General features: G+C 39.6%; 1 protein-coding gene across 3 annotated transcripts in view; it reads right to left on the reverse strand.

Moving 5' to 3' along the window:
- Window positions 1–14650, reverse strand: part of ANXA4 (annexin A4) — a 69662-nt gene that overhangs the window by 9606 nt on the left and 45406 nt on the right. For all 3 annotated transcript variants that reach the window (XM_060026431.1, XM_060026433.1, XM_060026432.1), the window contains exons 7-12: window positions 13599–13678; window positions 12436–12492; window positions 5872–5965; window positions 2593–2688; window positions 1582–1640; window positions 438–560 (exon numbers count right to left, since the gene is read on the reverse strand). In XM_060026431.1, the coding sequence (XP_059882414.1) occupies window positions 438–560; window positions 1582–1640; window positions 2593–2688; window positions 5872–5965; window positions 12436–12492; window positions 13599–13678 (509 nt within the window). The remainder of the gene's footprint in view (window positions 1–437; window positions 561–1581; window positions 1641–2592; window positions 2689–5871; window positions 5966–12435; window positions 12493–13598; window positions 13679–14650) is intronic.

Consider the following 14650-nt stretch of genomic DNA (forward strand, 5'->3'; position numbering starts at 1 on the left):
CAAAGGGGAAAGCGGCAGGGGGTGTGGGGGTGGTGGTGGGATGAATTGGGAGATTGGGATTGACATGTATACACTAATGTGTATAAAACTGATGACTAATAAGAACCGCTGTATAAAAAAATAAATAAAATAAAATTCAAAAATTAAAAAAAAATATGGACACTCCAAAAATATATATATATAATCTTTCTTTGTCTGGGGTCAACATGAAATAATTAACTCTATTTAGAAAGCAAACATTTCCAGCTTCTAACCAGGCAGAGATTTAAACATCTGTGGGAAAGGAGAGAGACTGGAAATATCTGAATTAGAGTACCATCCTTAAATGGAATGATGTCTGCCAAGGAGAGGATAAGAAGTGTCTAAAAACCTAGGTCAGAACCCCCTCCTTTCATCAGCACTTTCCTCTGGGCCAAGGCAAGGCTGCTGTGACCCACCTTGATGAAGGAGTACAGAGACTTTCCGTAGAGCCTCTTGAAGTTTGCCCGGATGTCCAACATGTCAATCTCCGCTCGAGAAACCATCACTCTGATAAGGGTGTTGTCATCAGTGCCCAAGCCCTAAGGAAGAAACAAGATCCCTGCATGCAAAGCTGAGCTAGTTTTCAGACAGTGCTCTTTGTTAGTCTATCAAGGTAAACTATGTATCAGTCTCCCGATGACATCCCTTGTACTCTAACCTTAGAGGCCTGTGGAGTCTGGTTCCTTACCACGGAGCTCAAGGGTTTCCCCAACTTATCTTTTCAACACTCAGTGTTCTGACCAGAGGAGATAGCTCTCTGCCCTTCTAGAGACACACCCTGTGTTCTCCAGCCCTCCTGCCTCACATACAGTGATCCACCCACCATGTCATCCTCCCTTCCCAGCTTTACCGTCCTTCCTACCATGTAAAACCCTCTGATGTAAAACTTCCTTTAAGGTCCTGCTCAAATATACCAATTTCTTTATATGTCCTTTTCTGATCCTCACCCCCAAACAAATATTTTTTTAAACACCCTTTCCTCTGTGTTCCTATAATATTTGGATCCTCAACTACCGTCTTACATTCTATTTTGTTCTTACTGGTGTTTTGCACATAGCTGCCTTCCTCTCAGAGCTAGAAGTTCTTTGAGACCAGGGATTGCATTTTGATCTCTCTTGCCCCTCCCATGGCTCTCAGCAAGGGTGCTTGCACGGAGTACAATGCATGGTTAGGAGCTGGGGCTCTGAAGTTGGACCGCCAGTGTTTGCATCCCTGCTCCATTCCTTTCCTCACTGAGGACCCTGGGCAAATTGCCTATCCTCTTTATGCCTCAGTTTTCTCATCTGTAAAATGGAAGATGATAACAGTACCTGCCCCACAGAGCTGTTGTGGGGATAAAATTATACATGCAAAGTATTAGGAACAGTGATCACACATTATAAGTACTCAATAAATATTACCTAGCATTATTATTAGCAAGCGCTCAGTGAAGTATCTGAAGAATTGAACTGAATAGCTCGAGCTGATTTTGGCTAATTTGCATGGGGGATATAAGTAAGCATATGAAGGTGGACACAAGGCCCTCAGAGCCATTCAGATGCTAACAGGGAGGCCATTTACCTTCATAGATTTATAAAGCCTTTCAGCAAAATATGCAGATTTGTTCCTCATGCACTTTACTGTCAAGAGATAAAAAGAGAAATGAAAAGATTACAGATAAAATCTGCAAAACAAGAAGAGACAGTTGTTCCCATTGTTTCTACAAGGTGTGAAGTAGTATCTTTTGATTGCTTTGTCGAAAAATTTAGCCAAACAATGTTTTATGAGCATAGGCTATGCTAAAAGCATTTTCACAGATGGAAAGTACCCTCAATTTATTGTCAAGTTCCTAGACAAATAATTAATAAAGGCCATTAAAGCAAAAGGCAGGATAAAATTTCAAAAAGATTATTGCTATCTGTACCATATGAAACAGTTATTAGTTCTAACCATTCACAGACTTGCAAGATGCAGCTAGTATAGGATTAACCTTTCCACGTGCTAAGATATAAAGGCACAGAGGATATAAAATAGATAAAGCCACATGGTACAATAACAATCAGGTTATGTATAATATTTCTCGCTTAAAATTCTGGGTCACACGGGACTTCCCTGGTGGCACAGTGGTTAAGAATCCACCTGCCAATGCAGGAGACACGGATTCAAGCCCTGGTCCAGGAAGATCCCACATGCTGTGGAGCAACTAAGCCTGTGTGCCACAACTACTGAGCCTGTGCTCTACAGCCTGCAAGCCACAACTAGTGAGCCCGCATTCCACAATTACTGAAGCCCACACACCTAGAGCCCATGCTCTGCAACGAGAGAAGCCACCGCAATGAGAAGCCCGCACACAGCAACCAAGAGTAGCCCCTGCTCGACTCAAGTAGAGAAAGCCCGTGCACAGCAACGAAGACCCAGTGCAATCCAAAATAAACCAATTAAAAAAAAAATTTCTGGATCACACGTCATGAATGATTTAAACAATTTTTTTATCCCTGAAAAAAATTTCTACAACCCATGACCACAAATTGATAATAAGGAGGAAAGTCTATAAATATTTGTTTCTCCACTCCCCACCCCCTACCAGCTTACCTATGGCCAGCAGAGCTTCTTCGAAGCTACCAGATGTTTCAGATTGAATACTCTGTTCAATATCCTTCTGTGATATCCTTTTATATTCATCGAACACTACAAACAATAACAAAATGAAATTATAAATAATAAAAAAAGAATAGAGGAAACTAAACTGTACAGAGAGAATGAGCATCTTTTAACTAGACTATACTATTATTCTTTGGCATATTTCAAGAGGAAACTAATTAGCAATGTGGGTGAGAACCAGGATGCATATGGCAAGTGGAATGGAACAGAGGAGAGGAGGAAGGAATATTGTGAATCTTGGAGGACATCAGGCAAGTCATTTCCCTTATGTGGGACCCTGTTTTCACTACATAAAGTGGAGATAACCTCTGGAGAGATTTGCTTTTTTTTCTCCTTGTTTCCTTAATAAGCTTGGCAATCACCTGTATGTTCATCTTCCTTTCAGCACATCAAAACTAGAGCAATTCCTGTTTACAAGAGCCAAGACGTGGAAGCGACCTAAATGTCCATCGACAGGTGAATGGATAAAGAAGATGTGGTGTGTGTACACACACACACACACACACACACACAATGGAATATTACTCAGCCACAAAAAAGAATGAAATAATGCCATTTGCAGCAACATGGATGGACCTAGAGGTTATCATACTAAGTGAAGTAAGTCAGACAGAGAATGACAAATTTTACATGATATCACTTATATGTGGAATCTAAAAAATGATAAAAATGAACTTACACAACAGATACAGACTCAAAGACATAGAAAACAAACTTATAGTTACCAAAGGGGAAAGGTGGGGGAGGGAAAAATTAGGAGTTTGGGATTAGCAGATACAAACTATTATATATAAGATAGATAAACAACAAGGTCCTACTCTATAACACAGGGAACTATATTCAATATCTTGTAATAACCTATAATGGAAAAGAACCTGAAAAAGAATAGATATATGTATATACATATACATATAACTGGACCAATTTGCTGTACACCAGAAACAAACACAACATTGTTAATCAGCTATACGTCAATTAAAAAAATAACTAGAGCAATTCAACCTTTTCAAAACTTGGTCACATTTGGTAACAGTTGCTTGCATCTTTTAATAGACTTTAACATAATTAAAATTTCTCCCCTTTTCTACCAAGTATTTTTGAATATTATGAACATATTTTTCTCTCTTGCTGCCTCCTTCTGGAGCCTTCTTAGAGTGGATATCTGCTGTTTATCTTCTTAACACTGCCTTCTTTGGGATGCTACTCCACCCCCATCAGAGTGATTCTCACAGGGCTGTCAATCCAGGAACACCCCTACCCCCCAACATACATGACAAGCTCTAACCAATGAGTGAGCAGTTCATCCAACCAGGGCCAATCAGTCTTACTCTCCCGGGAATTTTTTAACTGAGCAGATATGATGAGGATAGCCAAAAGCACTGAGTCATCTTTAACTTCAGAGAACATAAGAATCACCTGGGAAACCTGTTAACTCCTTGCGTGTCACTCTCAGAAATCCTAAGTTAGCCAGTCTGAAGTAGGGGTCCAAGAATCAGCATTTTTAATGGAGACGAGATTTCAGGAAACTCTGCCTTAGAAATAAATCCATGACTCCCCTCTACTGAGATCCTCAGAACTGCCTTGATTTCTAGTCTTTCTGGAGCTGTTCAGCTCTCCCTTCAATTCAATGGACCTCTAGTATTTCCCATTTTCCCTCTTGTCCCCTTCTATATGATTTTCTCTTTTCCTATGTAATTATTCAGTGCCTATTTCTTGGAATTTAAAAATCTAATTGACACATTTTCTAAGACTCAGTGTTCTCCACTGTAAAATGGGGAAAATAATGGCTGCTTCACTGGGATGTTTATAATATGCTTAGCACTGCACCTAGAAGATAATTAACAAAATCTTAGTTATTATGAGTCCTCACTACTATTGTTGGTTGGTAAGAAAATTATGATGTTTTCTTTATTCAAATAATGCTGAAAAGATTTTCTTCCAGTGGCTTACAAGCAAATGTTTCATAACTGCCCAACTATTGACTTATGCCTGGATGCGAAAATTGTTACAAATATATTTGCATTAAATCGGCTTCTGAGGACCTGCAGTTCTTGGAAAATAACACCAGGGAGAGATTTGCCTTACTAGTAATCAGGCAAGGGAAGGCAAAAAAAATAAGGATCTGAGTCAGAAGTTGGTGCATCTGATGACTGCCCATGACATTTATTAACTGGAGTAATCACCTACTGTCACTGTGGAATATCTGAAATAATTGCAACTTCCAAATGTGTTGTAATTTTCCATTTTTTTCACGTTTTCAATTTAGCAAACTCATTCTTCTCAAATTTCCCACAAGTTTTATAAATTGTGAGTGATGATAAGGGCATGATGAGTTTATAAAATTAGGATATAGCATAAAGACCTCAAAAGCTTATATAAAAGATGAAATATTTTATTAAACCTTTATTGCTGTTTACAAGAAGAAAATAAACCTGACAATAAATATTCTACAATCGTATAGTACCTTTTTCCCAAAGAAGTTAAAATCACATTAAAAAGACTAGCATTATCAGAAGCAAACTAGAAACTTTACACATAGGAAATAAAATCTGAAATCATCCACTATTCATCTTATGCAACACACCCCCTAAAAAAATCACTTCTATTAGCTTTTTTTTTTCTTTGCGATACGCGGGCCTCTCACTGTTGTGGCCTCTCCCGTTGCAGAGCACAGGCTCCGGATGCGCAGGCTCAGCGGCCATGGCTCACGGGCGCAGCCGCTCCGCGGCATGTGGGATCTTCTCGGACCGGGGCACGAACCCGTGTCCCCTGCATCGGCAGGCGGACTCCCAACCACTGCGCCACCAGGGAAGCCCTCTATTAGCTTTTACAACTTGGATGTTAAATAGGAATAAATGTCAACCAACATTTCTATTTTATTGCTTGCTGATGTACTAAAGGTTTTGTCTTATGTAACTAAATTTAAATGGAACTGCTTTAGAAAAAGGACTGACTATGGAGGTCAGTTTCCTACCAACAGGAATTCCAAACTTCTATGAATATATCTGCTAATTATTCATAATTAATCTTTCAGCAATTGGCCCTCATGCACATTGTTGCACCCATAAATTTCCAAGGTAAGACATCTAAGACAGTTCAGTAAAATTAGATCTTTGTACCAAGTAAAGGGAAAAAGGTTATCAATTACAGGTGATATAGTTTTCACTATCTTTCAAATAGTTTCTTTAGACAATGAGGCAAGTGCCTTACCATGCAACAGATGATTTTGATTCCGGGAACAGAGAACACTTAGAAATTTCACCTCATCTGTCCCCCATTTCTTCTCTCCAGCCTCATACAGGTCCTGAAGCCAAACAAAGTACAAGTTTAAAACACAATGGAGCAGGTGCCAGGACATATGTAAATATTTCCAGAACTTCAGAGAGCAGAGTTAGCTTAGTTTTATTTTGTTGATGATGGCGGTGGAAGTGGTGTTGGCAGTGAGTGGAAATGACTCGGGATTTTTCCTTAGGTATAAAACTAATGGGACTCTATAATATCTCCCTGAGAGTCAGGGCAAACACCAGCAGCTCCCTACATGCAGACTACATGTTTCTGTCTTAAGACCCGAAAGGAATGCCCTAGACTTGGGCTGTCCTATACAGTAGCCACTAGCTACATGTGGCTATTTGAATTTTAATTAATTAAATAAAATTAAAAATTCAACTCCCCAGTCATACTGGCCACATTTCAAGTGCTCAGTGGCTACTTGTGGCTAGTGGCTACCCATACTAGACAGTGCAGATGTAGAACATTTTCAACATCACAGAAAAGTCTATTGGACAACACCACTCTGGAATGATCTGTGATTTGCTTGAGACTACAGAAGGTCTCACAGTAGAACCAGGACCCCATTAGTAATTGCTTATATTCCAACCTGGTAGAAATATAAGAAATTGATTCTGGTTACTTTAACTATATTATTACTTTTTTTTTTTTTTTTGGTTGTGCTGTGAAGCTTGTGGGGTCTTAGTTCCCCGACAAGGGATTAAACCCACTCCCTAAGCAGTGAAAGCGTGGAGTCCTAACCACTGGACCGCCAGGGAATTCCCTTTAACTATACGGTATTATCGATAAATCAAAACTACTGTTCATAACACCTCACACCCGTTACAATGGCTGCTATTTAAAACAAACAAACAGAAAATAACAAGTGTTAATGAGTATGTGGAGAAATTGGAACCCTTGTGCTATGTTGGTGAGAATGTAAAATGATGCAGCTACTATAGAAGACAGCATGGCTTTTCCTCAAAAAAAGTAAAATGAAATTACCATATGATCTGGCAATACTACTTCTTGGTATATCTCCAAAAGACTTGAAGTTAGGATTTTAAAGAGTTATTTGTATACCCATATTCAAAGCAGCATTATTCACAATAGCCAAAAGGTGGAAGCAACCCAAATGTCCATTGACACATGAATGGATTAATAAAACATGGTATATACACACACAATAGAATACAAGGCAGTCTCAAAAAGGAAGGAAATTCTGACACATGCTACAGCAGAGATGAGGCTTGAGGACATTATGCTAAGTGAAATAAATCAGTCACAAGAAGACAAATACTGCATAATTCTACTTATATGAGGTACCTAGATGCATCAAAATCATGGAGCCCAGAAGTAGAATGATGGTTGCCAGTGACTGGGGCGAGGGGGAAATGAGTTGTTTAACAGGCATAGCGTTTCAGTTGTGCAAGTTCAGAAAAAGTTCTGAAGACTGGCTGCACAGCAATGTGCATATATTTAACACTACTGAACTGTATGCTTAAAAATGGTTAAGATGGTAAATTTTATATGTATTTTATTAAAAAAAATTTTTAAACCCTACTGTTCATTTATAATCAGCAGCTGGCTTGTTCATTTTCTCAAAATTCCCTACCTTGATACATTGTGTCATTCCTTGGGCTTACCTCCATTTACTCAGCTGTTTCTTCACTTCCTTCTCTAATTCCCACACTATTAAAGAGTCAGTTCATAGGACCGTGGAATTTTAAAGCTGGGAGGGCACAAAAGGTTCATCTAATTCAGTGTTTTTCAAACTTGAATCTCAGCAGGCTTGTGACTGCTTCAATCACTAAAGCATGGTGGCAGTGACACTGATTTCTGAGGCTAGGTCATAAAGGTCAGGCAGCTTTGGTTCTCGTGGAGTGCTGCCTTTCCAGATGGTCCCTCTTGAAATGCAGCCGCCATGATCTGGGAAGCCCACGCCACCTGGAGAGGCCACATGTAAGAGATCCTTTCGAAGCCCCAGATGAGCCCAGCCTTTGAGTCACTGCAGCCCAGACACCAGACACATGAGTGATGGAGCCTTCAACCCCAGCCATTTGAGTCACCTCCAGCTACTCAAGTCTTCCCAGCTAAGACCTCTGACATTGCAGAGAGGAGACAAGCCATCTCACCTGTGCCTTGTGTGGATTATTGGCCCACAGAATCCACGGTCGTACTAAAATGGTAGCTGTTTTATGTCACTGAGTTTGAGGTGGTTTGTTATACAGCAATAGTAACTAGAACATGTGGGCAAGGAATGAACTTTCAATCTGTCACAGAATGATACTTTTGTAAAATACCGTAAGAATGAAGTTGAGTAAAGTTTTAGTAATGGGTAGAAGATGGTATCTTTCTGTGTTAATTAAAAAAAAATAACTAGTGAGGTTGGTCATCTTTTGGTGTATTTGCCATTTCTATTTTTCCTTTTTTTGAGTTGCCTGTTAATACACATGGACCATTTTTTTTTGAGAAATGGGGCATTCTTATTCATAGTATCAAAACTGTAGTTTACTTATGTACTTTATATATTAAGCTTATTATACATAAGGTGAAATTTCTTCCCATTCTATCATTTGATCTTGTAATTTTGTTTGTGGTATTGTTTGCTAAGACAGTGCATTTTTTTTTTTTTTTTTTTTTTAGCAAACTATCAACCCTTTTCCTTTATGGTTTCTGCCTTAAAAGAAAATGCATACAAAATCCTTTCCCAGCTCCAGATTTAAAAAAGAATATTTAACTATATTTTTATAGTACCTTTATGGCTTGCTTTATTTATGTTAAAAATTTCAATCTATTTGGAGTTTATTACGATGTCAGGTGAAAGTTGGGATCTAACTTTATTGTTTCCCAAATGGTTAGCCAATTGTCCCAACTCCACTGAGTAATCTGTGTTTTCTTCACTGACTTGAAATGCATCTATTCTGTATGTATTCCTGAATATTCTCACATAGGCTTGGTTCTGCTCTTAGACTTTCTAATCATTCCATTGATTTCTCCCTATTCTTACACCAGGACCAGATGCTTTAATTTATTTGTACATTTATTATGTATTGAAATATATTTTAGGGCAAATTTGTCCACACCCTTCTTGTTGAGATTCTAATCTCCACAGTGTCTCCTCTATATTCTTCCTCTTCTCTGATTGCTTTGTCCTTTTCTTCTGAACCCTGGAGATTTTTTAGTACTGCCTTCCACAATGATTGTTTTCTGCAATGTCATTTCTGATCATTTCTGCTTCTAATAAACATTTAGATTCTGTCTTTCCTTGTTCCTAAGAACACCTCTCCTCCACTCATGTAGCTCTCTCTTTATCTCTGCTTGCCCTTCATCCAGCTCCATTTTCATCTCCATTATTTTCTCATTGCATCTTTTTTATTTTTGGCTCTTGTTTAATTAAAATCTGTCGTTCTCTCATTTGTGTCAAGATCCAAAGCGATCTGAAATCTGTCTCTTCCATACAGTGAGCCCATGTTTGCCTCCCTTTGTGGCCCAGTTTGTTCACAGACCACAAACTGTTTGAGTTGGGATTTGGTGATGTTCATGCTCTTTGATCTTGAAATGATGAACAGTATATCCAGACCTGGTTTTTCCCCCAGAACGAGGTGAAGTGGATTCTCCTTTGAGCTCCTCACTTTTCATTTGGATGAATTTCAAACAGGAGGACATGCTGCTAGTCCAGTGGAGGCACCTGAGACACAGCCCAAGTCTTCCCTGAGGAGTTTCCCCATTTGCAGGAAGCCGCTGTGTCCATTTCTAGTGGGGGCAGGGCGTGTGTGTGTGTGTGTGTGTGTGTGTGTGTGTGTGTGTGTGTGTGTGTGTGTGTGTGTGTGTGTGTGTGTGTGTTAGCATCTTTTCTGGGGCAGGAATGACTCTCCTGCATCCCTGGCCCAGCTTTGCTGCCCATCTGGCATTTTAATGGCCCTCCTCCACAGTTTCCAGTGTTGATGCAGATTTTTCTCTATTTTTGTATTTCCTGGTTTGTTTGTTTTTCAGAAGGGAATCAAACATGTGCCATCTTCTAACAAAAGCTCCAAGGGGCATTATAATGTGGCATTAATATCCTACAAATTTCTTTTTAAAGTAGGAATTCTGAATACTGCCTGCTATTTCCTTCAATGCAGTTTTCATACCAAGAATAGATAAAATTGGACTTTTAGATAATAGCCTCTCTATACTTTAAAATTTCTGCATTTGATAATAAATTACTAGCTAATTCCACTTGTTCTGATAATTCTTTTCATCTCAAACTCATTTACTTTCCTACATCAAAATTCAGCTATAATACCCAAAGTTTGCATATATCCGTTACTGCTGACGTATGTTAAAGAGCGAAGGTTGACCAGGTTTTCCTACTGTCTCATCTTGGAAGAAGAGCTGAAGCCTTGACTGGAGTTGTTCTTAAATTCCTTGCCTCTCTGTAAGACTTGGAGGATCCAGAAAAACCCTATTCTGAGTTCTACTGCTTCTACTCCGTCCAACTTCTCCCAGCCCAAATTTGTTTGGAAGCACCTTTTCATCTGGTCACTTCCAAGGAGAACTGTGCTCCTTGAAGAACTCTCAAGTATTTGTTGAATCGCATGGTTTTCGTTGTGTGTATTTTTTTTTAATTTAGGTATAACTGACATATAACGTTATTTTAGTTTCAAGTGTAAAACATAATGATTTGATATTTGTATGTATTGAGAAATGATCATCACAATGAGTCTAGTTATCATCTGGCACCATACACAGTTACGAAATTTTTTTTCTTATGATGAGGACTTTTAAGATCTTTTTCTCTTTGGAACTTTCAAGTATGCAATACAGTGTTATTAACTGCAGTCGCTGTGGTGTACATTATATCCTTATGACTTACTTATTTTATAACTAAGTCTACCTTTTGATCCCCTTCACCCATTTTGCCCACCTCCACCCCTGCCTCTGGCAACCACCAATCTGTTCTCTGTATCTATGAGGTTGGTTTTTTTGGTTGTTGTTTGTCTGTTTAGATTCCACACATAGGTGAGATCATACAGTATTTGTCTTTCTCTTTCTGACTTATTTCACTTAGCATAATGCCCTCCATTCACATTGTTGCAAATAGTAAGATTTCATCCTTTTTTTATGGCTGACTAGCATTATTCCATTGTACATATACACCACAATTTCTTTATCCATTCATCTATTGATGGGCACTTGGGTTGCTTCCATATCTTGGCTATTGTAAATAATACTGCAATGAACAAGGGAGTGCATATATCTTTTTGAGTGTTTTCATTTTTGAGGGGTAAATACCAGAAGTGAAATTGCTGGATCACAAGGTAGTCCTATTTTTATATATTTTTTGAGGAAACTCCATACTGTTTTCCATAGTGGCTGCACCAATTTACATTCCCACCAACAGTGCATGTGGGTTCCCTTTTCTTCACATCCTCGCCAACACTCGTTACATGTTGTCTTTTTGATGACAACCATTCTGACAGGAGTGAGGTGATATCTCACTGTGGTTTTGATTTGCATTTCCCTGATGTCTAGTGACGTTGAGCATCTTTTCATGTGTCTGTTGGCCATCTGTATGTCTTTGGAAAAATGTCTATTCAGATCTTCTGCCCATTTTAAAATTGCATTGTTTGGGTTTTTCCTATTGAGTTGTATGAATTCTTTACATATTTTAGATATTAACCCTTTATTAGATATATGATTTGCAAGTACTTTCTCTCATTTAGTATGTTGCTTTTTCATTTTGTTGATGGTTTCTTTTGCTGTGCAGAAGCTTTTTAGTTTGATGTAGTCCTACTTGTTTATTTTTGCTTCTGTTGCTTTTGCTTTGGTGTCAGATTAAAATAATTATTGCTAAGACCCATATCAAGTAGCTTATCACCTATGTTTTCTTCTAGAAGCTTTATGGTTTCAGGTCTTACTTTCAAGTCTTTAATTCATTTTGAGCGAAGTTTTGTGTATGGTGTAAGGTAGTGGTCCACTTTCATTCTTTTGTTTATGGCTTTTCAGTTTTCCCAACAAAATTTATCAAAGAGACTATCTTTTGCCCATTGTATATTCTTGGCGCCTTTGTCATAAATTAATGCATGGGTTTATTTCTCAGCTTTGTATTCTGTTCCATTGATCTGTATGTCTGTTTTAATGCCAATACCGTACTGCTTTGATTACCATAGCTTTATAATATGAATTGCATGGTTTTAAAAAAATCAAACAGATCTGGATTCAAAGAGCACAATTCCACCAGCTATGTGATGTTATACAAGTTACTTAAATCTGTGCATCTGTCTCCTAATCTATAAAACAGAAGTAATAACATCTACTTCACAGATCTGTTGTAAGGAAGAAATGTAAAGTAGTTAACACAATGCCTAGCACCTAGTAAACCCACAAAAAGGTGAGAGTGGGTATATATATATATATATATGTGTGTGTGTGTGTGTCCACCAACTAGGACACAGCTAGTGTCCACCAACTAGGGTCTGTCTTATTGGCAAAAGAGAAGAAAGAAGCTGCAGTTCTACTGACCTGGGCATCCTGTCTCACGAGAGCATCATCCAGATAATTTCCTTCATCCCTGCCACCCTGAGGATGAGAAAAACAAACCCTGAGCATGAGAAAAACAAACCAAAGAGACTGAGAGAGGATCCATGAAGATTTGGGAGGTCTGATAAGACAGAGTGTGTGGGAACCCAAGGACATGGTAATTAGACAGAAGGGGTCCTGAGTCCAGCTTAGGGAGAGAGGACAGATGTCTTTGAACGTGCTTGCGATATTCCCACAGTTCTGAGCTGACCGATCAGAAGGCAAGCTCGGTGTGGCTCCCTGATGTTGTGTGGGCGTCTCTGCCAGCTGAAGGGGCAGGAGGACACATATGGCCTGGTGACTGCTCCCTCTGGGACAGTCCTCTACTCCTTCCTCCCCTGCCCCCACTCCTGTGTCTTCCCTGCTGACTTATGCCTTCCTAACTGGCAAATGTACACTGATCAATTCTGCCAAACAGGAGCTGGAAAGACAGGAGAATCAAGAGACTCTGGGGCCAACGGTGGGGGCTTGAGGAGCACCTGAAAGTGCCCCATCCCTCACCAACACCAGCTCACCAGGAAGGCCTTGCAAATCCATCTCTCTTTTCTGGCACCCCTGCTCCCACACTAGCCCAGACCTGCTTTTTTCACGGTATCTGGAATACCGAGGTAACCTTCCTGCCTGGGCTCCCCGCCTCTGGTTCAATTCATCTAACATATCGCTATAACATTACTCTTCCTGGGACTTCCGGGGCAGTCCAGTGCTTAAGACTTCGCCTTCCAATGCAGGTGCGATTCCTGGTCGGAGCTAAGATCCCACACGTGCAAAAAAAACCCGAAACATAAAACAGAAGCAATATTGTAACAAATTCAATAAAGACTTTAAAAATGGTCCACATCAAAAAACAAAAAACAACTTTAAAACAAACAAAAAAAGAGCACCTGGCATGTATCCGGTGCTTGTATGTATAAATGAGAACAAATGGGCCTACATGACTAGCCAGAGTCTTTAAAGGAGAGAGGATAAAATAACAGAGACCCAAGAAAAACACAGGGGAATATGCCCATTTGGGAGGGTGAAAAGATGAGAAAGGCTGGAAAAGTGGGTAGAGAGTAAGTGTCTCAATAACACCCAACCCTCCCCCGCAAAAGGAGGGAGCGACTCACAGCAGACAGAGACACCAGCACGCGCTGGAACATAAGCGACGTGTCAGAGCGAATGTCATCTTCAAGGCTCCGCCCATATTCTAGCAAGAGAGTAAAATCAGTGACATCAGAGTAAGGAACCCTGCCCGGCACCACATCACACCCCAGAGCCTCCCACCCTCTTCAGGACCTGTCTACTGAAGCAGCTCCTCGTGAGGTTTTTCAGCCCACACACAGTTTTCCAAAAACTAAACTCTGGTAAAATGGTCAAGATAAGTTTAGCTTGTCATTAGAGGGGAAATGAGATGCTCTTTTTCCTTGAATTGGGCAGTTGAGAAGGCCGGGCTGTGATCCCCACTCTGTGGTTCCTACCGTCCAGGGGTTTGTCCTGAACATGGTTGGCAGTGACGCAGAGAAGCAGCTAAGCAGCCCGTGGAAAGGCAAACAGAGTGGGGTTTCTGAACCTGTGTTTGGGGACAGGCCAGGGACTGTCCATAGGGAGAAGTCCTGTATGCGGCAGACGTGGGGAACCAGCGCTAGAACCAGACTCCCGAGGTTTAGAATCTCCAGATCTGAACACTTACCAAAAAACTCTTATTGTTTTGTTTTCTTTCTACCAAAGTGTATGTGTTTATTACAGAAAACTTAGGAAAAAACAACTAAGTAAAATGAAGGGAGGAAAAGAAAACCTCATCATGAATCTAATCACCCAGAAATAATAATCATTGATAACATTGTGGTGAATATCCTTCCTCATTTCCCCCCATACACACATATTCTTTTTCTTTCTTTGAAAAACGGGATCATAGCATCCCATTTTATGATTTGTCCTTTTCACTTATCCATACACCATACCACTTATTGTAATTTAATAATATCCTTCAATATACGTTTTGATGACTACATTGTGTGTGTGTACCATATTTTGTTTAGCCAACCTGTTGGACATTTTAAGCTAATATAAGCAACACTGTGTGATCTAAACCTTTGTGCATTTTTATTATATTCTTAGGGTAAAAAGGTAGGCATCTTTTAAAGGCATGTATTGATGTATTGTTCTCTGGAGAATTTTT

The sequence above is a fragment of the Delphinus delphis genome, chromosome 12, assembly GCF_949987515.2.
Source record: "Delphinus delphis chromosome 12, mDelDel1.2, whole genome shotgun sequence".
NCBI classification, from domain to species: domain Eukaryota; kingdom Metazoa; phylum Chordata; class Mammalia; order Artiodactyla; family Delphinidae; genus Delphinus; species Delphinus delphis.